Raw genomic sequence first — 27,008 nt, 5'->3', positions numbered from 1 at the left:
TAATTCGTGGCTTCATTTTACCAGGCTGGATTAATTTTTCAAGTCTTTTGCATCTTCAGAAAGTCATCTTCCAAAAACCGGTGTTTGAAACCGGAAAGTTCATCTTATATTCAGGCCAATATGGTACTTTAACTATCTTTCATATTTAATCCAGCTTTTAGTTCCGTTTCGATCATCATACTCACTTAGACAAACTTAAAAAGCCTTTCTTTTTTTTTTTGGCCATTAATAATTTCTACAGAGATGGGGAGATGAGCCCCGTTGGACTGGTAGAACTCGTCAAACTCTCTCAGATCCGTCACGTCTTTCTACGACTTAAAAGAGTTCCTTGCTTGGTTTACCTCAAATGTACTTGTTCTTCTTTTTGACGGTATTTACCTTTTTGGTTCATTGTTATTTTTGTTCTCATTTGTGTATTTGCAAATGCACCAATGGGTTTTAACATGTTCAGATTTGTCAGATAAAGAAGGGGGTACACTGATCACTGATTCATTTACTCAAGTCTGAAATTATTTTTCATGTGATTCACTCATACACAGAATCATTTGTATTTGATTTAAAAAGACATTTTTTAAAGTTAGATGTCTTTAATGCGCTTTGAGAAGTCTGTGTTTTGCCCGTTTAGTTTCTTTATGCTCTTGCTTTTAATTTGGCAGTTGACAGTGAAGACAGACAGGAAATGTGTAACACTGTAACAGATGTAGAAGCTCTGTGCTGTATGTTTGTTGAATTTGGAGAGGTTTTGTGCTCCTGCAACCCTGGCAGATGTTACCCAAGACAGTTTGCCGAACGCATCTGTAAGTTCTCGTGCTCAGAAGCTTTCTCTGTCGAACCATTCAAAGTGAAACATACTAGGGCCCAGACAGGGTCGTGGTAGTACAACATAACAGGTTGATTTTACATTTCTCCTCGCCAGCTTCTTACACGTCTGTAAGAACAAGGCTGGTTCTCTGCTTCAGTGTCTTCTACAGGTGCCATCAGCCGTGAGGATGTGGACTTTTTCCTGGGACCTTGCAGGGTAGTTTGTGCAGCTATCGTTGCCAGGACGTTGCATTGACTTCCATCCACGGTGGACAGTCTAATCCAACCCCTAGCCCCGACCTTAACCTCAGCCCGATTCACATCTTACCCCCAACGTGAACCAGGGCCTCAGAGATGAAGTTTTCGCTTATTGGGACCCGGTTTGGTCCCTGGGAGGTCGTTGTTTTTTTTCCACGAAAAAGGGTCCCAAAGAGGTAATAAAAATGCGTGAACACACACACACACACACACACACACACACACACACACACTGTTGAGAAACACGTGACACATCCGCACTCATGCACACCACAGCACTGGAAACACACCCCAGAAAAAAAATCTCACTTGAGTAAAACAAACTCAAAAATAAATAAATAAATTAAAAAAACCTCTTCACCCCCCCTGCCCCCCTCCTGCCGGTCTACCCAGGTCCTCCCCCTCCCGGGCGGGGCCTCGCTGCTCTGCATCACCATGCCCTCACCGCTCCGCAGCTTCACAAAGAGAAGAAGAAAACCCATCCGGCCGCTGCCGCATCCGCCGCTTCATGTGAGTCCTCCTCGGTTCGTTGTCAGCGGAGCTTTGCCGTGTTTTGCCAGCTGTTTACCGGCTCCGTGTGTGTGTGTGTGTGTCTGGACCCGAGTGCAGCTTCGCGTGTGTGTGTGTATGAGTGTGTGTCTGCGTGTGTCTGCGTCTGACAGCGCGGTGGAAACTTCAGCTAGAAACTTCGGAAAGTTCCCACCAAACTTCATGCAGTTTTCAGCTAATTTTGCCGCGGGTCGTTCTCACTCTTGTCGACGCGGTTTGTTTGGTTGTTCCTCTTCTGTGTTTTGTGTGTGTGTGTGTGTGTGTGTAAGTGATGTAAAGTGAAGGAGCGTGAGGTCGATAAGAGGGAGACACCGAGAGGTGCAGGAGACGGAGCAGGTAGGGGACCGTGGCCAGACTCTACCTCGTACTTTCTCGAGCGACTCGGTGGGATATACCTGCGATAATCGCAGTCGTATCTCTGCCCTTTCTGTTGGGTGTGCGGTGACCGTAACGTTAACTCTGATCTGATATTTCTGTGAGATCTTTAAAGTAAGGCCTCTCCACGACCACCACACCGCCGTACGCTGCCCCCGTAGTCCTTGAGTGGGTCTCCGCCTCACAGTTTGGTCCGGTATTCACGTCTTTAATAATCCGTTAGCTGGTTCCGTGTCTTATTGTAGGTCTGCTTAATTACAGCGCCTACTACAGTTTACTATAACTTGGGCTGCGGTTTGCTGTAGCCTACGCAGCAGTGGTCTATGTTGAATTGAATTATACTTTTATATACATTTATATAATGTTAGTTTGGTTGTTTCCAAAATATTCTTGTAATATTTAACTGGTGTGTTTGTGGTCCTAATATTTTTAACTGTTTGTCTCCTTTGGCCACTAAAATATGGTCTGTATTCATTCACTGCGATAACTCCTACCTCCATGAACGTTATGTTGACTTCAGAGCTGCAACTAACAGTTGTTTTTCATCATTAATTCATCTGATTATTGTTTTCCCGATTAGTCGATTAATCGTTTTGTCTATGTAATATAAAGAAAAATGTGAAAAATGCTGTGTACTACATCCTAAGGACACGTCTTTAAATGCCTTGTTTTGTCCGATCATCAGTCCAAACCTCGGATATATTCAGTTCACTATCATATATGACAGGGAGAAGCACAGAGTCTTCACGCTTAAGAAGCTGGAACGAGCAAACGTTGCTTAGAAAAGGACTAAAAACATTTACTCATACTTGTCAACTATTGCAAAATAGTTGCTGATTAATCTTCTGTCGACTGCCTAATCGTTGCAGCTCTACTTTAGTTTTTGTTGGAAACTGTTCTCCACCGCATTGGTATAAATGAGAGGAAGGAAACACAAGAAACATTCGTCAGTGTAAAGAAGTGCAATTCAACAGCAGCACAAAAACTCAGCCTCCAAAATGACCACGGAGTTGAATTAACACATTGAAGACAAAAAACAAACAAACAACAGTTTCAACAAAAACTGAACATTAAACCTTTTTATAAGGGATATGACTTGATATTATGGCAGGACTGTTCTATTAGACTACCTTAGTTTTAGTTAGGTGTACCTAATAAACTGGCAACTGAGTAAATGTGTGTCTGTCGGGTCTACGGGGACCTTAATGTTTCCTCACTGTAGGGATCGCAACAAACGATTATTTTTTATCATCGATCAGTCTGTTAAAAAAAAATGTTTTTCTTGTTTAATTGATTAGTAACTTGGCCATCAATATGTCAGATAATCATCCAATCTCAATTTCCCAAAGCCCAGGGTGCCAAGAACACAAACATATTGAGTTTACTATCATAGAAGACTGTGGAAACCAGAAAATATTCACGTCTGAGGAGCTGAAAGCAGAGAATTTTGTCAGCGATTGTAACGGATCGACTATCCAAATAATTGCCATCACTGTAATCTCCCATATATTCAATATTTACTTATATGGTAAAGTAAATATTCAATATTTACTTCACCATATGAGTACTTACAGTATGTCTATAATATTCTTTATCCTGGGTGTATCTGTAGTACTCGGTTGGTCGGTTCTTACTTTACTGTACTAGACTACACGATCACGTCATCTACCGTCACCGGGGTTGGTGAGTCAGTCGGTCATATAGTACTAGCACCTGTAATAATGTACTTCAGTTTAATCTCCCATACTTTTTCCATAAGGTTCTTATGGTGTTTGAATAGAAACCGCATAAAGTGCTCCCGGAGTGTTTTCCTAGTGTGTCTGTTGTTAATATTAAACTTTACCCCTGTAATATTTGCCAGCAAATTATTTGTTTGGTAGTAGCCTGTGGCTATGTTATTGTAGGCCTCCTTCATTGTTATGTCGCCCACAGTTTTCCTGTTTCTGTACCTGGTGTGCTGCTCTGTGTCGTTGTGCGTCTGTGTTCACTGTATTTTTACTAGTTGTTCAGTCGTGTCTTTATTATTCCTATGAAAGCCTGTTTTTTTTTGTTTTTTTTTTTTAATAATGGGTTTGTGGAACAGCCCATTTTGACCCTTATGTATTTAACCGTTTTGTTGTCTCTTATGGCTTTTCTACAATATTCTAATGTGTCGGAGACACTCTGTTTGTTCCCTGTGACCTTCATGTAATTTGCTTTTAGTATTTAATATTCATACAGTGTTTTTATAGAACCACATAAAACTCCTATAATATTTGTCCTTTGTTCAGCGTTAAGTCTGTTTGGACTCTACTGTATTATTTTCTCCCACGGTCTCCCTATGATATTCATCTGCTGGCGTCCTGTAGTTATCTTGTGGTAGGCCTCCTTCATTATAAGATCATCGGTTCTTCCTGAGATACGCACTGTTTAAGTTGAAAACAAGATTATCCACAGATAAGATAAGATACAATAAAACTTCTTTCATCCTCAGCAGGTGATTACAGAAGCAAAACAAACAAAGCAGAGACAGGACATAAATACTCACAGTATGTCCATAATATATCTTCAGTATTTCTATATTTCATCAGTATTCGGATAATATTCCAGAGTCTGTCTGTTGTGGTTTTCCTTTAGATATTTACAGTTTAAGATAAAAGGAAAAGTGTTAATCCACAGATAAAATAAGATATGATACAACTTAATTGATCTTCAGGGGCTGATTTAACATTACCACACCACGAGAAACAGAGCAGTTGTAGTAAATACTTGCAGTATTTGTATAACATTCAAATAATCTGTTTGTGGAGCACAGTCGGCCCATTTTGACCGTTAAGTACTTTACTGTATTTTTGTGTCCTGTGGTGTTTCTGTGACGTTCTTACAGTGTTTGTTTAGAACCACCTGTAATGCTGCTACAATTTTTCTACGGTGTGTGTGTGTGTGTGTGTGTGTCGTTCACAGTCGGGTCTATTTAGAGTTTGCTGTATCTGTCAGCTGGTATAGTTACTCTGTCTTACTGTAAGCGTTCGTCGTTGTGAAGACTCCTACTGCTTTGACTACTCCTACTGATACATCAGCGGTCTGCTTGTTGTACTCAGTTTCTACTCTGGCTTTCTTGTACTTAATCATAATACTCCTATAATAGTTGGTTGACCTAGTTTTCCTGTAGTATTTATGGTGTTCTTCTGGTCCTCAGCAATGTATTTTTAGTATTTTATGCTACTTTACAACCTTTATTTCCATATATTATTCCCATATGGGACGCTCTTGCGTTATGATGACATTTTTATGGTTGCTTTTTTATGCATTGTAGTATTTATGTAGAAATTTTCAGCGTGTGAAGAATACATTTAGACTTTCTATGTCTTGCTCTTGCTGTGTGTCTGTAATAGTTGTACGTACTATACCAGTCCTGTGGTGTTTGATGTGGTGTGTTTACGGATACTTAGGTCGGATTGACAACTGAACTAGGACACTGCAACACATAATTATAGACAGAGAGACAGATGGACAGACAGACAGACAGACAGGTTGTGTGGTCCCTGAGTCAAACGTCCTCTTTATTTGGACGGATGTAATTATAGAGGCCTGATTCTAAATCTGAACTGCAGAAACAGATTGTTACAGACCCGACTGACTGTCTGTCTCAGGGCAGTTTTATTCCTATAGCCCAGAATGACATATTTCTCAGAACGGCCTTTAAAACATGTCCAAAATATGACACAATTTATCCATAGCGCCTCGATTCGTAGGAATGGAAAAGGTTCACACGAAACCTTTTCTTTTAAAGGAAAAATAATCAAAAAAGAGCAGCTGAGGAGGGATCAGTCTTCCAGGACAGACAGACGAGAAGTAAGTGTCATCTTTACAGAGCAGACTGCTGGACCACAAGGACACTTTGTAGATAAAGAGTAAAAATAGAGTAGTATAAATATACAGTGACAAGGATAAGCACTGTGAATCCTTTGGAACGACTTGGTTCTCTGCATTAATTGGTCATGAAATGTGATCAGATCTTCATGTAAGTCACATGTACAGACAACCGCAATGTGATTAAGCTGAAAATACACAATTATAATCTTTAGAGTCTTTTTTGGAATACACCCATTAAACACTCGCAGTAAGATAAAGATAAGCGGGGAAATCTGCAGTGTTACAATAGCAAAGGGGGATAGCGCTGTACTGGTGGAAAAAGGAAGTGAACCCTTGGATTTAATAGCTCGTCAAACCTCCTTTGGCAGCAGTAACCTCAAACAAGTTGCAGATCGGACCGGCACGACGTTCATGGGGAATGTTGGACCATTCTTCCTAACACAGCAGCTTCAGCTCCAACGTATTCTAACAGTGTCTGCTTTGAGCGTCTCTCTCTGAGCTCATTCCACGGCATCTCTATAGAGTTGAGGCCTGGGCTCCGACTGGGCCACTCCAAAAGCTGTATTTTCTTTGTTTGAAGTCGTTCTGCAGTAGATTTACTTCAGCGTGTAGGGTCATCGTCCTGCTGCGTCACCCAACTTTTACTGAGCTTCAGCTGGCGGACAGCCACCCTGACATTATCCCGTGAGATACCTTGATAAACTTGAGAATTAATTTTTCCCCTCGATGATGGCGAGCTGTCCAGGCCCAGAGGCCGCAAAGCGGCTCCAAATCATGATGCTCCCTCCATCATAATTCGCTATTGGGACGATGTTTTCATGTTGGTATCCACTGCCTTTTTACATTGTTTGTAGTGCTGCATGTTCTTCCCAAACAATTCAAACATAGTTTCATTAGCCTACAAAATATTTTCCCAGTAGCATTGTGGAGTGTCAAGGGGCTTTTTTTGGAAAACCTCAGGCATGCAGTAATGTTTTTTTTGGTTTTTTTTTTTTTAGAGCAGTGGCTTCCTCTGTGGTGTCCTGCCATGGACACAATGCTTCATGCAGCCATGCAGCCATGCTCCATGATTTACATATGGTAGACTAGTGAACAGAGATGTTGACAAGCTCCAGTGATTCCAGCCTTTAACTGTTTAAATACAACAGTCCAGGAAAGAAAACACCAGACACGTAAGAATATGTCTGAGCTGACTTAAATAAACTTTAACTCTGGACTTGTGTGGTTTTTTTTTTTTACCTTACTGAGTGTCTGCGTTTTGCCTTTGGAGTCATCGTAGCTGGGCGCCCACTTCTAGGGAAGTTGGCCACAGAAACTAAATGGTCTCCATTTAAAGACAGTTTGTCTGACTGTGGACTGATCGGTATCTAAATTACTTCGCAACCTGTCCCAGCTTTATGCAAATCAACAATTCTTGATGCTGAGTCTAATGAGATCTCGTTTGTGAGTCGTGGTTCACATCAGCAGATGTTTGTCATGAATGGCAAGCTTAAAACGTTGGACAGTTTTTCGTAAGTCAAAGTAGCTATGACCCAACTCCGGTTTGATTTCATTGATTTGACTCCAGGTTTATTAACTCCTGAATCCAGTTAGCTTTTTCTGATGTCATTAGCCGAGGGGTTCTTTACTTTTTTCAATCTAGACTGTTAATGTTTGAATATGGACAAGAACAATGATTTGTGTGTTACTAGTTAAAGTAGATTGTTCATAATAACTTAAATGAAGTCCTGACCATATTTTATACATGAGTGCAGGTAATTACAAAGGGCTCACTTGCTTTTTCTTCCCAGTGTATGAAATTAAGTTAAAGAATATCAGACACGGTATAATTGCAGTTTCAGACTGCATGATATTGTAGAGTCACAAATTCTTGTCGTGACTTGGCCGCGAGACATGACAAACCACACGTTGGTCCCCGACCCCGGTCAGAGCTTGGCGTCTCTCATGACCTGCATGACGTAATCAAGAAGTGGGTGCCGGGGACTTCAGGGAACTACAATGTAAAGAGAAGATGGCGTCCGCAGCGGTGTGATACCAGCTGTCTTGTGTTTGCAGAAGTCTAAAAAAAGAAAGAACGAAAGAAAGAAATGTCAGAAGGGCAGGGGTGCAGTTGCCATGGCTCAATGAACATTTCCTCTGTTGAACAGTTCTACCTAGCAGCAGCAACAACACCATTCCTCTTTCGCTTCGTCGGGTCTACAAGTGCGTGCAGAGGAGCGATTTGTGCTCCTATTGGTCAGTGTCACGGGAAAAAAAGTTCTGAATGAAAAAATTCTCACATGCTAGACTTGTTGTCGGGACTTGATGAGGCGTCCCTGATGTGGAATCACTTGTTGCCCACTATGATACCCTACGCTGGATAAAATGATCAGTTGTTGTGCCCGATGCCCATTTTCTTTCCTGATGCCCTCTGCCTTTCGGTTCAGGCTGTTATCGGGCTGATATCATGTGGTCTGAACCCAACATTAATTTCTGAGAGTGTGCACTGTAACAGGAAGACAGTGTGTGTCGGATCGGAGCAGTTTTTTTTTTTTTTTTTTCTGGACTTTTGCTGAAGTCACTGTTTAAAACTACCTCACACTGGGTTTGTGAGCGTGTGTGTGTGTGTGTGCGCGTTTGTGTGTGTGTGTTTTTCCTCTGGTTGTCTTAAACCTTTGCAGCTTCAGCTAATTTTCCATTCTGCTCCTGGTCAGTGACTCTTAACAGGAATAACCACACCCTGTTTCTGCTCTCTCCTCTCCATGGAAACTCAGTCATTTGTGTAGGGCGGGCTATTAAACCTTAACAACACCTCGATAGGAGCAGAAGATTGTGCAGTCTGCCTTTTTTTTTTTTTTTTCTTTCTTCCTCCAAAGTTAAACTTCACTGTTCGGGCAGCTGTGGCTCAGGTGGTAGAGTGGGTTGTCCACTGATCCAGAGTGTTGGCGGTTCGATCCCCAACTTCCCCTGAACCCTAAGTTGCCTCACTTGTAAGTCGCTTTGGATAAAAGCGTCTGCAAAATGAGTAAATGTAATGTAATGGATCCGGTTTCAGAGTTAAATTGTCAATACAATGATATATACCACAGGATGATATAAATTTGTCGACCAAGAGAGATTTGCTCATATCCTTAATGTATCTCCCCCTTTTAATATCTCTCGTTGTATTAGACTACTGTTGGAAATGCTGTAAATCAGTGAGCGACTATGGATGGTGGTGTCAGTCTGTTCTTCCACCACTTTGGTCCAGACGGAAATACCTCAGCAACTATTGCATGAATTGTAATAAAATGTTGTTCATGTTCCTCAGAGGATGAAGCCTGATGACTTTGGTGAACCCCTGACTTTTCTTCTAGCGGCGGCAGCAGGTTGACATTTGTGGTTTTAAGGGAAATGTCTTGAGAAATATTGAGTCGTTTACTGTGAACCTGTGCCATCATCAGGTGAAAATTTCAATTTGTCCAGTGTTTCCAGTTATGAATAAATACCCCGAAAAACTAGTGACATTCCCAACAGTCTCAGCTGTTCGTGGTCTCAAGTGCTAGTCAACAAATGTTAGCATACTCGCATGCAAAGCTAAAATGACGAATGTGTTAAATGTTATACCAGCTGAACACTGGCATACTAGCATTGTCGGCGTGAACATGTTAGCGTGCTGAAGTTAGCATTTAACCCAAGGCACTGCTAACTACAGCCTCACTGAGCTGCTAGCGTGGCTGTAGTCTCATAGTCTTTAGCTTTTACGTGAATGTGATGAAAGGCTCTCATTTGTTTTTTATTCGAAATTCCAACTTACATATAACTGTGAGAAAAATTGAATTATTTCATACATAATAATCTGTTTAAAATCGAAATAATCAATATGCAAGCGCAACCGACAATGCCTCGCGCTGCAGCGGTTTCTTCCTAAAATGAGGTTTCGTCCGCGTGCTGGGTAAAGTGATTCTGCTTTTTCATGTTAGTTTGTCACTCACAGTAGATTGTACCTTGGGAGACACAAGAAATAAGCGTATGCTGAGTTGTGAGCATAAGCTGTGAGGGCTCGTGTGGTTAGCGTGCTAGCTCCATCGGTGCGTAAAGTTGTAAATGAAACAGAAACACTTCACTGTGATTAACGTCTGTCACTGTCTTCAAACTTCGCTGCAGCCAGTCGGCTCCCCCATCCTCTCCGCTGCTTGTTATTTCACCTGCAGTTCGGAAAAAACAGGAAATAAACAATCAGTGTTTCCTGAATCAGAGGTCAATCTCACCCTCTGTCAAACCGACAGAGACGAGACTTTGTGTGTCAGAGTTCAAACGGATTGATGACTGACATTGCAAAGCGAATTAGACGAGGCCAGTTCACGACTAGAAGTGAATGCGCCTGCATATTATATTGTGACTGCAGCCACAATGGGTTTTTTAGCACGTGTGGGTTGGTTTGGAGTTCATTTGAACGAACTACGCACTAGTTTGAATTTGTTTGAACTTCATATTTTGAGAAAGTGACAGTCCAGATGTGATGAAGTACTTTTATTTGTCACATATCCAGAACAGTCAGCTGGTTTTTGGTGATTCGGATGTGAAAACAAATCTACAGGTTTATTTTTTTTTAGAACACGTAAATATAATGCTTGTCTCAAGATGTTCCAGGCTGTTCAGGAACTGCTGGACATGTTTATTGGTTAACGCTGAACACAGACGGTTAGAAAGTGAAATCCTTTACAAACGCTACAGTTACTACAGAGGTATACAACAGAGATACGGCTTTCCCCTTATTTACCTCCACCTACAACCTGGATTAGTCTTTACCTACAACATGTAAAACAGACTTCTCATAATCCACAGTCTCCTGTTACTTCATACTCTGCCTGAAACTTCTTAACATAATATTTATGTCATATTATGTTTGTACATTTTAAAAAAAAAATGTTTTCATTGTTTCTCAGTTTTTTTTCCTTGTTTCAAGGTTTTTTTTGTGGAGCTTCATCTCTGCAGTTCTTCAGCAGACCATTCAGAAAATCAAACTCAAGCTTCATTTAAACATTTTTCCATTTGTTGCTGTTTCCAACACTGTGTTTTATGATAGAAAAAAAAAAACAATCAGTCTGTTGTGCCGTTGTAGTTAATACTTTCTTTTAAAACAGATTTCCCTTTTTTGTTATCTCTGTTTTTACGACTTGTGAAATGCCTTTCACATGTTCATTTCACTGTGTGTGTCACAATCTGTTGTGCATTTGGGCATTAGGGCCCGTATTCATCAAATATCTCAGCATCCCATGAGCCCATGACACTCGCAGCTGCAAAATAGAAATAATGACATGTTGTAGTTTTGAGACAGTTCAAGCAACATGTTTTATGTGTAAGTTTACTGTATATGTGTGGAAGGAAATAAGCGTGTGACTTAAGACATTGAGTTTTTCTCTCTATGACAGTCTGCCTCGAAAGGACCTGGAAACTTTTCTTTAACACAGCCCTCACAGCTCAATGTGGAGAACTGATCGAAGAATAAGTCAACAAGATTATGAATATGCCCAGAAATACTTGACTTTTATTGTGATAAGGACACATTTCGGTTGGTATCAAAAAAGTATTGATGTTTGATACCCAGTTTAGTCCCCCTGTGTTCCAGGACAGAAAATATTTGGACAAGTCAGCTAGAGCTACGACTAACGATTATTTTCATGACCGATTAACCAGCTGATTATTTTATATATCTTAATGATTAATGATTTAGTTGATAAAACATTAGAAAATAGTGAAAAATGTAGTTTCCTGTTTCCCAGAGTCAAAGTCATTAAATTTAAAAACATAAAATTAAAGTCAAAAGGCAAAAACAACAAAGACAAAACAATAAAAGATTACTCCTCCGTTGTTTTGGGGTAGAGACAGAAATCTTGTGACATACAAATAAAACCAAACTATCTGACTTGACACACAGGGAGAGAGGACATGTTTTGTTTTGTTTTTTGTAATTTGACTGAACTAACCCTTTAAGTATTTGTAGTAAACCACTATAGAATTAAAATACAGTGAATGAGAGTATTTTTAATTGTTAAAGACATTTTCTCTTGTGTTTTGAGGATTTTTTTTTTCTTGTAGTATGAGGCCACAAAAGGAAAAATAAATCCCCTGAAATACCCCAAGAAGTTTCACCTACAACAGGAAAGTCTTTTCTAAGTTATCCCCTTTCATTTCCTGTCACTTCTCTACCGCCCAGTATCAAATAAAGGCAAAAAAAAGAAAAAAGTACCAAAAATGCTTAAAAAAAACAACCAAGAAACAGAAAGCAGTCAGCTTGTCCCCTCTTCTCTGTGGGCGGTCCATCTGTGTAACCAGAACGAAAAGTGACATAAGTTTCAGTCTTCGTTCCTCTGGCAGCCTGTGTGAGAACGGGCGCCGGCCCTCTTCTGTGGTGTCGTTGTTTTCCAGCTCGTTGCTTTTCTGGCAGCCTCTCTCTCGTCTCGCTGTTCGGCGGAGCAGCTGGTTTCCATCCTGGTGTCAACACTGAGGTCAGAGGTCACAGAGAGAGACGGGAAGGAGTGACCCCTAAACCTGTCAGGCCCCATCCCCCCCCCCACCCTTCATACCCTAAAATAACATACGACACTGTGACTCGGCTGATACTCGTTGACCGTCCACTGTCCTCTAAACTCTTATCTCTCTCAGGCAGTATGTGCAAATTCCCTTCTGTATCTCAGTTCTCTGCCATTTATACGATCATCAGCCTTTCCAGTGAGCTTTTAACATACTCTGCCTGTCAAAGACCTTGGGCAGAGAACGTTACGGCAGAGTGTCTGGGTGAAAGAGGAGATCGTTTCATGTAGTGCTGCGTTCTTGTTTTGAGCAAAACTGCAGTCAGACTGCAACTGAAACTAACAAAATATAGCCTCTAGAAATCTACATAGGTTTGTTCTCGCTGCTGAACATTTGACTATTTGTAAAAATTCAGACGCACACTTACGCGCACTGCAGGCACATCAGAGGAAAACACCGTCGCTTCTGTCACTGATACAGTTAAAAGCAGTAAACCATGCTCACATAGGGGAGAAATCTCATTTCTGACCTGCTGCATGTATACGTAGATTTACAGTAACCAGGTTACTACAATGCATGTACGCACATACTCTCCCTCGCCACGTTCAGGCCGACATAGTCGCTGTGTTAACATGCACTTTATAAAGTATGTAACTAGGTTACACTCTTCAGAATACTTTCTCCAGTTTACTTATTTCCTAAAACATTGACCCAAACATTGTGTAAGCGAGAAACCTGGTTTCCATAATCGGGGCTGGGGATTAGACAAACATGATTACTCCACCTAGATTGCTCCTGGAGAAAGCCAGCTTCTCGGCAGTTTATACAGGTGACCGGGGCCTGTGCACGTGCGTGACAAAGATCGCAGACAGGAAATGTACCATCTGAGCAAGCAGACTCGAGGAAAGAAAGATCATTTCATGTAGCGTCGTATTCGCGTATTGATTATAACTCCCTCAAACGCCCGACTAAAATTGAAACCAACACAAAGAAGCCTTTAGAAGTATAAATAGGCCAGTTTCCACTGCTAAAAATTTGATTATTTGTAAAGTAATCAATGCTGTCACATTCGTCCTGTGAGAAAGAGCTCTGTCTCTCTAATCCCATTCAGACTGAAACCCAGTATGGGTGTAATTGTTTAGTCATTTTCCCCACTGTAAATTCCCATTTCAAAGTTTCCTTTTCTAATGTCTCGTCATGTGTAATTTTAAACGAGTGTGCGCGCGGCTCTGCCCCGGTGAGTGCGGGTCACTCTATACCTGTCAAGAATGAGTGTGACACGAACGACCTGAACCTGTTACGCAGCAAGGCTCACCATGTGCTCTCATGCGTTGTTTCGCGCGACTGTTTGTAGTTATCGTGCGTGGATTTGGTGTCCAATCAGCGATGCGATGACTGGTCCATGTAGTGTTGGCTGCTGGGGCTCACCTCCTGGCAAGACATTCAGTCCGGCGGCCTCTCGTCATTTCTGCTGTGCCTTGAAGTTGAGCATCCCCTCTGTCCACCAGCTGTATGTCAAGGGCCTCGCTCGTGAACCTGCGCTGCTGTTGCTACGGAGAAGAAGCCAGTCGGGTGTGACTCAGAGCTTCAGTGACTTCAGAGCACTGGAGTTGGTTGCTGTGGTTACTAAGTTGGTCCGAAACTGATCCAGAATCAAAAAGTGAACTGGTTTAAACTGCCGAATGTTTGATCGGGTTTGATTTTAAGTGTACTGTTTAGCTTTAGCTCGTCGTTGGTGAAGCACATGACTGAATTTTGAGCTCTGTGATTGGATGTTTCTGAACTGAATTGTGCTTTGGGAGTCATAGTTGACTCCCCTGGTACCTTTTTTTTGAGTTTTTTTTTTTTTTTAAATCAGAGAGCCACATATTTTCTTTCACAGTTGTTCCCCTTTTGTTTCTCATGAGTTTCATGTCACTTCAAGCATTGAAGTTCTCCAACTGCCAGTCACCTAACATCGTCTGTAGTCCCTTTCAGACATGCTCCACTTTATGTAAATGCTCCGGCAACCAAACATGTTTGTCTGATGTCTGAGTAAGCCCTCGAGTGGGGCTGGATATTAGCGCTGATCTCCTGATTCGATTTCAAGTCAGAGTCCCGAATCGATTCACTTCAATTCTGTTCTTCAGTTACGTCAGATATATGCTGCGTAAAGCGTTTCACTTCTACTCAATCCTGGGAACTTAAATTTCTTGTACATTCAACAAGTGAGCGTCACTGTTTGTTTCCTTGAATTTAAAACTGTGTAAAGAGCACATTATCGGCTAAACTGTAAACACATTTCCCGGTTATAAAACTCTCACCCAAGGATCTATTTTCCTTGGCAAATGCAAAACAATTAAATCATGACACATCTATATTTTCTAGGCCTACGTGTACATAAAAAAAACCTGCACCACTTAAATTTGTGTCATCCTTAGCAGATCTTAAAAAAAAATGCATATATGATAGATAGAGACTGTTATTAGCAGATGCTTCAACTAAGTACAGTCATCCACTTTAATGATCACTTTGTGCATAGACAGGACAGAAACTGAAAGTCTAGACACTAACTCATCTGCACTCCTCGTGTTGACAAGGCGTCAGCCTGACATCTGCAGACTGCTGATAGCTGGCGTTAGCGCCACTGCGTAGACGGGCAGAATAAAGTAGAATCCACCCGCCGTCCAGAGTCAGCTAACCATCCTGAGTCACGCGTAGGCTGTAACCCTTCACGTCACAGTTTAGGGGATTGTCGTGACTCAGGGCGGCTTGCGTAGTCAACCATCGTCTGTTAGTTTTTTAATAGTAATGACCTTTTTGTTGTAATAACTGAACCAAACCCAAGTCGCCAATGCCTAGACAGAACATTTAGCACAGATGTTCTTTTTATCTTTTTATTTATTTATCTATTTGTCCAGCTCACTCTTGACTCACTTGACCTGTAGCATTTCTGTAACGCTTTCAGTACGGCACAGATTTCCAGCTTGATTTCCATCACACCTGCGTATAACTAAGCACAGTCTTGTCATTCCAAGATGGCGCAGTCTGTTAAAAATAAGTTTAGAGTTACACAGCGAATAAAGGTATAGAGTATTTAAGAGGCAAGATAATAATTGAGTTGCAAACACTCCTACGGTACAAAACAGACAGTAACAGTGCGAAGAAAAACCTTTCAAGAGGTGAAAGAGTCTTAACGCTGTGCAGTGTTAGAAAAAAATGTACATAAGAACTGTACACAGCTGAGTTGGACTGAACAGCGTTGTGAAAAAAGCTTTTTCGGAGCCTAGGGTCTCTGATTACGTTATGCCTGTCTGGACTTAAAGCTCTCAGATTAACATACCCCAGCAACACAGGGTTAAATATGCACAGAAAGAAATGAAAGGCTTGCTCACCTGAATGAGCTCACGGCAATATGGTTCTCACGCACGTACCATCTGCTGTGCTCAAGGAAAATAAAATCTGGAAATAAATAAATGTGCTGGTTTTACATGGTAAGGGAGGTTCTTCTCATGGCAGTGCAGGGCAAAAAAAACCCTGTACAACCCAAATATTAATCAGACCGGCTGTGTCCCAGTCTTTATTTTCAACACTGATTCAAGCCAGCTGCATGGATAAATACATTAAAATCCAAGAGGAAGATTTAGATACAGCTTGTGAGTAAACAGGATTTTCCGGTCGTGTCTGAGAAAAGTCCAAAATAAATGTTTACTCAAAAGTCATCTCTGTCTGAATGACAATAGGTGATCACTTAAACAGCTTGACTAAGCCAGCAATGTTGTCTACTATGAACTTCTCATACTTCAATACTCTCTTTTACCAGTAATGTATGAGTAGTTATTTACTTCATCCCCAGAATTAATTTTTAACAGATATTGATCGGTGTGTCCCCGCTTTCTGTGCGGACTCTCTGATCCAGACCAAACGTCTTCGCTGATCCGTTTGTTCCGAGCTGCTTCTGTGTTAAAGCCCTTTGTACCGGGATAAGTTTGCGCAGTCAACATGGCACATGGTCAAACTCTGCTAACATGCTAACGCAGATGCTAATCCAGGAACCTTGCTTTCTCTCAGGCATTTTTTCCCTGCCTTTTCCCTTGAGAGCGCTGCCCTTTTCCGTCTGGGGAGGATACAGATAACTGTAACAAAAATGTGTGTGTGCGTGTGTGTGTGCTGATAAGTTTATCAGTATCTGTTCTGACTCGTCTCCTCTGGTGCTTTTTCCAGAAATGACAGTTACAGTAGTGTAGAAGTATGGTGTAAGTGCTGTGATATTAGTGGTTGCAGTAGTATTAATCCCCTTTCTTAGGCAAGAAATACAAAACATGTTTCTCTTCATCTCTCTGTTACGGTAAGTCTGTCTCCTGTGTTTTTTTAAGCCTTGGTGTCTGTGGGTAAACATTGGTTCTGCATTGAGACACAAATGAAAGTTCCAACTGTTGTTTTTGATGCAGTGGCTGTGCAATTTCTTTTTTTTTTTTTTTTTTTTTTAAACATGAGCTGAGATGAGGAGACTCGGCTCATTCTGTGTTTCCTGCAGGTACAAGCAGAAAAATAAAAGTTTTGTTTCTCCACTGTAGTTTTGACCATCCTGAGAATAATGAGTAAAGTACTGTTGTTATTTGTATTTGGTAAATAGACAGGTTTCCCATTTACGAACAGTTGAGGATGCGCACGCAGCATTGGTGTAGAAAACACGTCATAACAGCTTTTATACAGATATTTTCAATATTTATTTATAAAAGTGCTTCCTTGAAACCTGTGAAATTACTGTTTGGAGGTGAATGTGTATGTGTATGCGACGCACATCCTTGCACTGCAGAACCTTTTTTTTTTCATTTTTCTTTTTTAAATCACAGGCCACCTTTGATAGACATCTGACATGGGTTAAACTTAAAAGCGCAGAGGCCCACTCACAAAATTAACATCAGCATAAAAAACTAAGGTTGTCGCGTGGTTTGCTGCTGCACAAGCTAAGAGCACTGCTTCGCTAATTCTGTTTATTATATTTGTAACAATAGCATGTATGAAAATCCTGCTTTGTGGAAAATTATGGGCATAACAACGTGACACATTTCCCATCCAAAGCCCCCCATCAGCTGTCGCCGATTCCCAAACTGAAACCCTTAAACGCACGTCAAACACAGAGCCTTAGCGATGCGATACTAAAAAGCTGTAAACACACAGTAACAGCGTGAACCGCCTGACGTTAAGACTGGTGTTTATTCCTGCAGTTTCAGTGTAAAAAAACATCCACAGCCGCCATAAAAATCCAGAGATCACTGGAGCCAAAAGCTAAGTCTGCTCTCTAAGCTAACAGGCTGGTTTACTTCTTGAGATAATGAACATTTTCCATGCATTGCTTTTGTGATTCATGCAGTCTGTTAGCACAAAAACAACTTGTTTTGTTGATCTCCTCCTGCCCTCTTACAAACCCATCCATAGTTATGAGAATGTTGCTTTTCATGCTCACTGATTCAACACAACCCCAACTAGACACTGCTGCTTGCACTTGTATAATCCGTAAAAATCCGTTTTGTTTTTTTTTTGTTTTTTTTAATGTAAAATTTGTACCTGTAGCTATCAGATAAATGTAGTGGAGTAAAAAGTGCAATATATCTCACTGAAATTTAGTGGGGTAGAAGTATTAACTTGCCAAAAAAAGGGAAATATTCAAGTTAAGTATTTCAAAATTGTTCTTAAGTACAGAACATAGTAAATGTACTTTGTGTGGAGCTTTGGTGCTCCTAGTTGAAGGAAATGAAGAAGCTAGTTTTAACTACTGTATATGCAGTTTGGTAGTTTAGTCTAGTGGTTACCAGCCAAGGGGTCGGGCCCCTCCAAAGGGCCACAAGATAAATTGGGGGTAGTGAGATGATTACTGGGGTACGAAATAAGAAAGTGCTGGTACACAAATTTGTATTTTTTTTATTTTTTTTTTTTGTCTAATCTGTGCTTTTTTTGTGAAATATTGGAAAATTTTACCTCTACGGGCCTCGAACAGTTATTAAAATAGCCCGATTAGAGAAATCTCTTTGGTTGAACTGCTAACAACTCGCAGACTCCTCAAACGTGACCCTTAACAGACACTGCTTTTTTTTGTGCTTGAAACTTCAAAAAACAAATTAAATTTTATAAGATTATCTTAAGTTTTTATGTAAAAATTTTAAAATTAACTAGTGTCTGCAGCTGTCAGACGAATGTAGTGGAGTAAAAAGTAAATCTGGAGGACCGTGAGATGATTGATGGGGTATGAAAAAACAAAGTTCTGGTACACAGATTTTTGGAGCTTTTGGACATAATTTTAACTATTTTGGCCTCAAACAGTTATTTAAATGATCCGTCCCATTCTTAAATATAGTACAGTAGAAATACAGCAGTTACTCTCCACCACTGCATTTATGTAACTCAATGAAAGTTTAAAAGGAGCTTTAGAGCTGCCAGTGGAAGAAAAAAGTAAGACTGTTTACAGAGTGTGTCTGTGTCTGTGTCTGTTTGTGTTGAAACAGTTACAACAAACATTATGAAATAAACTTTTATAGCTATCAGTTACACAACACAGTAGTGAAGAAACACGTACAGGTCGGCTGATTCGGACTGTTCACTCATACTCGCGCACACACACACTCACACATACGCAAGCACAGTGAGAGAGAGACATTGAAGCAGACAGGTGGAGACCAAGAGCTGAAACAGGAGAAGCTGAACTGAATCCAGATCTGATTGGTATGCAGAGACCGAGTCTGTGTGCATGGAGGCATTCCCGCGGGTGGGGAGGGGGGGCAACAGGGTGACTCCAGTCATCAGCAAAAATCAAAAGCTGGACTTTTCTCTCTCTCTCTCTCTCTTTCTTCCTTTGTTTTTCAAGGTAGAAAGCAGTGTGAGTTGTTGTAATAGTTGATGTCATCCTTTTCAGTGTTCACCATAATCAGCAACAACATGTCCGCCTGGTTACAACAATGACTTCATGCTCTCTGTGTGGAACTTTACTGTTGCCGCTGTTCTGACTGAAGTTTTCTAAGAGTGAAGAGAAGCTGTGGTCTGTGTTATTGTTGTACACACCTTTTGTGATGGATAATTAGTTTGTTATAAATGGTTTGTAGATGATTAGTTTGCTATAAAAGAGAAAATCAGTTTATTATTGATGATGCTGATTTCGTTGTGTCTCTCTGTCCGACTCAGGTGTGAATGTAGATCCCGTGTCCACCAATAGGAAAGCAGCGTTGTGCACAAGTCTCAGGCTCCATGGCGATGAAACTCAGTGGAGAGACGACGGAACAGAGGAAAAAGTGCAGATGATGTCAAATGACACTGTCTGACTATGCTGACATGGCGGGCTGAACAGCTGATTGACTTCTAAACAACAAATCCTGGTTCCTGTCGCTACCCAACCGTCGTCCGTCCAGCCATGTTGCCGAGGAGGAAGCTGTTTGTTGCCGTGGCGATCGCTGCCATCCTTTTCCTGATGCTCGCCAGTCAGGGCATCCAGAGGAGACATTTCCTGCCCCTGTCGTTATCCCCGCCCACCATCCGGGCAACGCCTGCCAACAGGGAGACAGGTCAGGAGCTGATGACATCGTCATCACTGTGACATTAACCTCGATAAACAGCGGGGCCCCGCAAACACGCAGAGCGGAGAGCCTCTCATAGGAGAGCTGCTAGCTCAGCAACAATACAGGTTTCCAGGCAGTGACTCTACAGGTACAGGGCCATAATTGTGCCTCTAGTGGCTGTCAAAGCTCCGCCTGACTCCCAGCGGAGGAACTGAGTCTGACAGCAGTTGCTCGTGGCTGATTAATTCTGACCACCAGCTCTATGTCTCTATCCACGCCCACAGTGGTGAGCGGTGGTTGCCAAGTCCCGCGCCGCACCCCGACCCAGGGCCTCACCCACTATGTAGCCAGGCTACGCTCGTTGCGCCTTCACTCCCCTTGTTGCAATTTGTAAATATGCCAGGAGAGAGAGAGTACTACCCGGAATTTGAGGTTGTAGTTACACTTTAAAGTCTCAACATAGTCAGAATAGGAAATTACCATTAACGGCCTGATGACGGAGCTATAACAGTCTGAACTTTTTCCAGGGCAGTTTTGAAAGTCATGAATAAAATCTGGGTCTTGAGAATCCAGCCTTGAGTAGTAGTAGTTCTAGTAGTAGTATTAGTAGTGTAACAGCAGTCACAGAAGTAGTAGTATTGCGATTTTACTATAAAAATGTTAAGACTTAGTCAGAGAACAGTGCATCATAGGAGATCTGCTATCAGTCTTTTTGTGTTTGCAGTGGTTGAACTCACAGAGCCTCCTGCTGACCTGAACCCTGACCCCCCCAGGACACCCCCTCATCCCAGCTCCACCCAGCCTGAGGATGAAGAGGAGCCTGTAGACGACTCCCAGTATGAACTGAGGTAACACGCAGGAGGTCGTGGACCCTGTGTATCCCATGATTCACTGTCTCTGTCTCTCTCTGACTCTACTGTGTTGTCCTCTTTCAGGTCTTGTGGTTGTTCCAAGTCCTGTATTTCAGACGTGGGGGTATCAGACTGGTTCAGCCAACGCTATGACCCCAAACAGCAGCCCATCCTCCGAGGCACCAACGACAAGTTTGACCCCGACGCACTCAGATGGTGGCTGGTAAGGACGAGACATAGGAACAGTGTAGTTTCCAATAATGTTACTGTTTCTCGTCCTATTTTAGAGGTTACAAAATATATGTCTGCGTGATGATCAGTGTGAGGTTTGAAATCTGATATAAAAGGTTAGATTGTATTGAAAAGGATTCTTTTCACGGTTAATATCAAGGTTTTGTTCACTCTAGTACTTAGTGCAGGCTGCTGTCTGCTTGTGTGGACAAATTACCTGCTATAAATTTCAGCCTTCAAAGTAAAACTCAGTATTTGGACCAGCGTCGTGGTCCAAGCTTTACATGTGTTTTATTAGTGTAACCTAATTCACTTCAGTTGATTAAACAATTTACAATCATAGAGCTGTAATACTTTTTGCAAATTAATCTATATGAAGCAAATTAGGTTGTAGGCAGTGTGAGAGATTTTATTATGCACACCAGCTTTACCGCAAGTATCCAAAAGCTCAGATCACTGTTAGAGTAAATCATTATACGCCTCAATTCTACTATTTCTTGTACTATCATCATTTTATACCTCAGTCATTGATTAAACTGATTAAACGAATTGGGAGTTCTATTACAGAAAATATTTATGGGGCTGCACACTGGAAGTGACCTGATAGTTTTGAATTGATGGTAACATTAAAAAATCAGTAGATCAGCAGAATCACAGAACGGAGATTTTTTATTTTTAGACCGAGGAAGGATGTATAACATACTACATGACGTCCATACAGTGAGTTTCAGTAAATTGTCAGAACCTTTAATAAAGATCTGTGTTTTAATGAAACCTGAAATGTAAGATGTCTTAAATTTGTGGTTTTGGAAACTGTCAGCAGTCTGGATGAGGAGCCGAACGTCTGAGTCTTTTTCCTGCATTACAGACAAATCCTGCAGCAGAAACCATTAGTAGATTAAAAGGTGGGGGTGGTCAAGCTGCTAAAATCAGTCTAATGCACAGTATGCAGTATACTGTATATTCTGTGTGTGTGTGTGTGTGTGTGTGTGTGTGTGTGTGTGTGTGTGTGTGTGTGTGTGTGTGTGTAAGATAAAAACTGTAGGTACACTGTAGCTGTAAAAATGTACAGCGGCATCTAACAGTTATTTTCAGCATCAATTAATCTGACAGCTACTTTATTGAAGGATGGATAAAAAATGTCAAAAATAAAAAAAAATTTAAAGTTTCCCTGAACTAAAAGTGACATCTTCAGGTGTCTTGATTTGTCAGACCCACCGTCTAAAACACCAAAAAAATCAACTTACTATCATAGAAGATGAAGAAAACCAGTAAGTATTCACCTTTGAACTGGTTGGAAGTAGCAAATTTCTGTGATTATTGGTTAAAAAAATTAATAATTCATTATCAAAGTATTTGCTGGTTAATTTTGAGTCAATCGACTAATCGTTTCTGTTAAAAAACATACAGCGGCTTATTGATATAAAAAGCTTAATAATGCTCCAATAAAAAATAATGTGATATCCTCCACTCTTCCACAGGGTCTTCAGCGGTCTGGTAACGACAAGACCCTAGAGGAAGTGATGTCAGAGATGTTCCAGGTCATTTCCCCACCCACTGTGGACTTGAGGCCCCTCCCCTCACTTTGCCGTAGTTGTGCAGTAGTCGGCAACTCTGGCAACCTGCGATGGTCCCAACACGGCGACCTGATCGACTCCCACAACTCCGTGATCCGGTACGTGTATGCACACATACAAACGTACGCACGTCTTGCCCCCTCTCCTCATCTTCCTCACTTCATCTTCCCCCTCCTCAGGATGAACAAGGCGGTGACTAAAGGATTTGAGAAAGATGTCGGGAATCGGACTACGCACCACTTCCTGTATCCGGAGAGCGCGGTGGACATTGTGCGAGGAGTCAGCCTCGTCCTGCTGCCATTCAAGCTGAGAGATCTGGAGTGGCTGACTAGTGCGCTGTCCACCGGCCAGGTCAAAATGTACGAAAAGTTAAATACAAATCTACTCTAAATCTACTGAATAGAGAGAGAAATATATTCAAAATTCAATAAACACACAAAAAGTTATTCAAAATCTGGAAAACACATACAAAAATAAATAGTTACATGAAATAAACACACATGAACACTCACATTAGACGCAGTCAAATGTACTAAATACAAAATAGTATATATTAAATATCAATTTAATAAAATCATTATATATATTGTATTAAATACATAAATATTTATAAATAGAATTACAAGGAATATACACGTGAATATACGCAATATATGTATATAGTAAAATAATTATAAAGAAACGTGCAGAATAGCAAAAATATATATTTAACATTCTCCAGACATATTAAAATGTGAGGAAATTATACAGTGCATTCAGTACATACAGTATTTCTACGCAAAACATATATTTATATGGAAGAAAGTAGAAAAAGAAAAACTTGATTTGCATAAAATACTTTGTTAACTGGACAGTAATGTTAACATACAGTGTATAAATCCATTCCTCACAGCTTAAAATGTGCATTTGTGTACTCAAATCTTTACTTATATACATACATATTACAAATAATAAGTACACATATCATGTACATAAACTGAATGACTCATAACTTTCTGTTTGTGTGTGTTAAGGACCTACATGAGGGTTAAAGAAAGAGTGAAGGCTGATAAAGACAAGGTAAAATAAATGCTCCATCGTTCTCCTTCCACATCACACTGTTTACAGTCTGCTGTTTTTATTGCTGCTATTAGCCTCAGCCTGCCTCTATATTTAGATTATATAGATTTTTCATTCTTTTTTTTTTTTTTTTGGTACGGGAAGGTTTTCACTTCTGTGTCGGTCTAGCTTTAGATTTTGCAGATCTCATTTTAACATTTTTGCATTGACTCATTTAAAGGATTCTTGACAGATTTGAAATGCCCTCTCAGACAAGGAGATAAAAGCCAACACCTAGACCACAGAGGAATCCACAAGTTCATAAAAACTTTGCACAGCTTTATCCAGTCCCCGTTTAAATAAGTGAGATTTTTGTTCTGAAACACAAAGTTTTGTCTGTTAGCTCAGCTCTTTTCAGATGATTCATTTGTACAATGAAATCAAGCTGTTGCAGGTGCTTATAAAGTGCTTAAGAATACACGTGAAAACTGAACTGGGAGCGAGTGAACGCTAACACATTAAAACATTTTTACCATGGTGTTTGTGTGTGTGTGTGTGTAGGTTCTGGTGGTGAACCCGGAGTTCTTTAAATACGTTCATGATCACTGGACCGAGCATCACGGTCGCTACCCATCCACCGGCATGCTGGCCATCATCTTTGCTCTGCACACCTGTGACCAGGTAAGAGCTAGGAGTCCACGTTCAATGCCACATTTGATCAACTTTATTTTTCGCTCAAGCTTATCATCATGTACCCTCGTAACGCAGCAGAGAGCCGACTGTTGAGAAAGTTGTCCTTTTGGTACATTCAGGAACACTCGGACATTTGCGAGATCAAATTCACACTCTTCATTCGTATCAGGGTTTGATTATTAAGTGTCCCTGATCCACCAACAGGGAGAAAACAGGGGGAGTTCTCCAAACAGTCTCTGCTCTTGAATGCATCATCACATAATGAGGACAAAACTGACAGAAAGATAAAGGCAGAGTTCATTACCATCGAAAGTTGAAACATATTAAAAGTCTTACATCATTGAAAAATGTACAGATGCGGGATGATTAATGACAGTACATCACGTCATATTTGTTTATGTCGTGCATCACAGTATACCGTGTTGCAGAATGTCATGGATTCACTTCCTGTCTGTGCCCAGGTGTCAGTGTTCGGTTACGGCGCCGACAAGCAGGGGAACTGGCATCACTACTGGGAAGACAATCGCTACGCCGGAGCCTTCAGGAAGACCGGCGTCCACAGCGCCGACTTCGAGACACAGGTTATTCACCAGCTCGCCAGGGAAGGCAAGATCAGACTGCACCTGTGACACAACCCACCTGCTGACGGACCTGAGGACAAGACCTAGAGACCTGATTGCAGACTCACAGATTTGCTGAGTGACAGACCTATCAACCTGCTGACAGACCCACAGACTGATCTATTGACAGACATCCTTGCTGAACTATTGACAGACCTGCAGACCAGTGGACTGACCGACAGACCTCCAAACTAAAGTACAGACCTGCTGACTAATGGACTGTCTGTTGATTGACTTCCAGACATACACACCCACAGACTGGTCTAAAGACCTGCAGACCGACCTACAAAGACCTACAGACAGACCTGGAGACATGCTGTTTTATGAACTGACCTGCAGATTGACCTGCAGACTTGATGACTGTGGACTGACCTACAGACAGACCTGGAGACCTGCTTACTGACCAATAGATCATTCATCACTTAATTGAGACCAAGGACCAAGACCAAGACCGGATGTCATCTGATTGTAAATCCAAATTGGAGCCAGCTGTGGACCATATCTTGCTGCCAGACTGGGACACGTGGACAGGAATCAGACCTGTGTACTACTTGCACATTATGATCCTCATCATGTCTGCCTTGAATCAAACACATCCAGCTATGCTGGATTGAGGCCGCTATCGGGCTGAGACATTTTTAGATACGTAGATTAACTGTGGATGGGGCTTTTGGGGGTGGGATGAGCTAAGCCTGCCACCCGCAGCTCGTCGAGGGGGTTGGGCCTGGAATCCAGCTCAACTCGGACAAATAAATACTGTTTTTGGGGTCTCTCCACTGTTCACACAAACAGACCGTCCTGCCAACTACGACTGCGTGGATCGACCACACAAGTTTTGCTCTGAGCGGGAAACAACCACAGAATTTTTATATCTTTTTTATTGGATTTTATAGACATTATACAGGGATAACCTCTCTTTTTTTTTTTTTTTTTTTTAACATCAAAGCACTTTGCCCTGAAGGAAAAATGGCGTGAAGAGGCCATGTTGTTACTCATCTGTCCAACCATGTTACAAGACTTTTTTATATCATTATAATCCATCCATTTATTCTTATCTTTATGCAAACCGTCCTGATCTAGAGGATCCTAACAGACTGGCCCCGGGAACAGGATGATGTTTTTGAAGTTTTCTGTCACTTCAACTTTTTTTTTTTTCTTTTTTTTTTTTCTTCCCCTTTTGAGACACGAACCGTCACTTCCTGTCTTGACCATATATGGAAGCAGTGAGTGGGAGGAGCCTGTGTGAGGTTTTCAGCCTATGGTCATGATGATTCAACAGTCTGCAGGTTTTTCAGCTGATTTCACGGACCGTCCAAAACGGGAACATTTTATTGGTGTGTGATAAGTTTTAAAGGAATAGTTCATCTGATGAGAGTGAAAAGGACGAGGAGACTGTGCACGACTTTTAACTAAAGATTTATTAAATAAACCTTAACAAGGACAAAGTCAATCAGTAACATTACCAGTGAGTGCAGTCCATGGATGCAGTGAAAAAAAAAAAACCAAAAGGAAAAAATCTAAAGCCCAACCAAAAATAACCAACCGTATGGATAAAGAGAGACTGACCAGTCTAGCAGGTAGCAGAGGATTCAGTCAGCTGACTGCTGGACTTCCCTTCCTGTTAAAGGGAGATAAGAGCATGCAGAGGGCTGTTTCACACCTGTACTGCGAATGTGCAAAAACTGTTGCTTATTGTCAATCACAGCCGTCCAAATGTCTGTGGCTTTGTTGCACTATGAGGAGTTTCAGGACATTTTCACAGTTTCAGTTTGTTTGATTCTGAATCTGAGTATGGTCGTCCCTCGTAAAGCTCTGATATAAAGCTCTTCCTTTAAACTTGTGCTTGCTTTATGGCTACCCCACACATCCTATGATCCTTTGTGCCTTGAGAGCATTGGTTTTGCGCATCCCTTTTTAGAGGCACCATTAGGGGCAGCATATCAGTATATGTCAAGTAAGGTCAACAGCAGACTTTGACCAAACCACAACTGAAAAGTTTGGAGGAGAAAAATTGCTGATCTGTCCATCCATCCGTCTTTCACATTATCTTTTAATGCACTAGTAAAAAGTGTTATACAATTCATCATAGTTTTCAAAGTTTATTTTTTATTTACTTTTTATCGCATTTTTACCGTA

General features: G+C 41.2%; 1 protein-coding gene and 1 long non-coding RNA gene across 7 annotated transcripts; one reads left to right on the top strand and one right to left on the bottom strand.

Annotated features, from left to right (window-relative positions):
* The first annotated feature begins 1,484 nt into the window (after positions 1–1,484).
* st3gal8 (ST3 beta-galactoside alpha-2,3-sialyltransferase 8) lies at positions 1,485–25,773 on the top strand. 6 transcript variants are annotated; one of them, XM_040115812.1, is made up of 9 exons: positions 1,485–1,569; positions 19,492–19,868; positions 20,587–20,710; positions 20,798–20,936; positions 22,426–22,619; positions 22,701–22,880; positions 23,535–23,580; positions 24,121–24,240; positions 24,714–25,773. In XM_040115812.1, exons 2-9 carry the CDS (start codon positions 19,718–19,720, stop codon positions 24,879–24,881), a joined length of 1,122 nt encoding a protein of 373 aa, XP_039971746.1. In that variant the 5' UTR covers positions 1,485–1,569; positions 19,492–19,717; the 3' UTR covers positions 24,882–25,773. The 6 variants fall into 6 exon arrangements, with proteins under 6 accessions (XP_039971746.1, XP_039971750.1, XP_039971748.1 ...); XM_040115816.1 differs by lacking the exon at positions 1,485–1,569 and adding an exon at positions 1,843–1,944; XM_040115814.1 differs by lacking the exon at positions 1,485–1,569 and adding an exon at positions 16,373–16,461.
* On the bottom strand, positions 7,288–16,229 carry LOC120783096. The gene is made up of 4 exons (XR_005706299.1): positions 15,708–16,229; positions 13,649–13,883; positions 9,943–10,004; positions 7,288–7,897 (listed from the first exon to the last, which is right to left on the bottom strand). It is a non-coding gene; the product is annotated as an uncharacterized LOC120783096 (long non-coding RNA).
* Positions 25,774–27,008: the final 1,235 nt, after the last annotated feature.

The sequence above is a fragment of the Xiphias gladius genome, chromosome 21 (assembly GCF_016859285.1).
Source record: "Xiphias gladius isolate SHS-SW01 ecotype Sanya breed wild chromosome 21, ASM1685928v1, whole genome shotgun sequence".
NCBI classification, from domain to species: Eukaryota; Metazoa; Chordata; class Actinopteri; order Istiophoriformes; family Xiphiidae; genus Xiphias; species Xiphias gladius.
Note: the sequence above shows the minus strand (reverse complement) of the source record. Positions and strands in the feature narration are given on the sequence as shown.

Bases quoted from the DNA above. Each gene is read 5' to 3' on its own strand.
- st3gal8 (XM_040115812.1), top strand. From the start codon at position 19,718: ATGTTGCCGAGGAGGAAGCTGTTTGTTGCCGTGGCGATCGCTGCCATC. The intron at 23,581-24,120 runs GTAAAATAAATG...GTGTGTGTGTAG, and splicing joins TGAAGGCTGATAAAGACAAG to GTTCTGGTGGTGAACCCGGA. The intron at 24,241-24,713 runs GTAAGAGCTAGG...GTCTGTGCCCAG, and splicing joins CTCTGCACACCTGTGACCAG to GTGTCAGTGTTCGGTTACGG.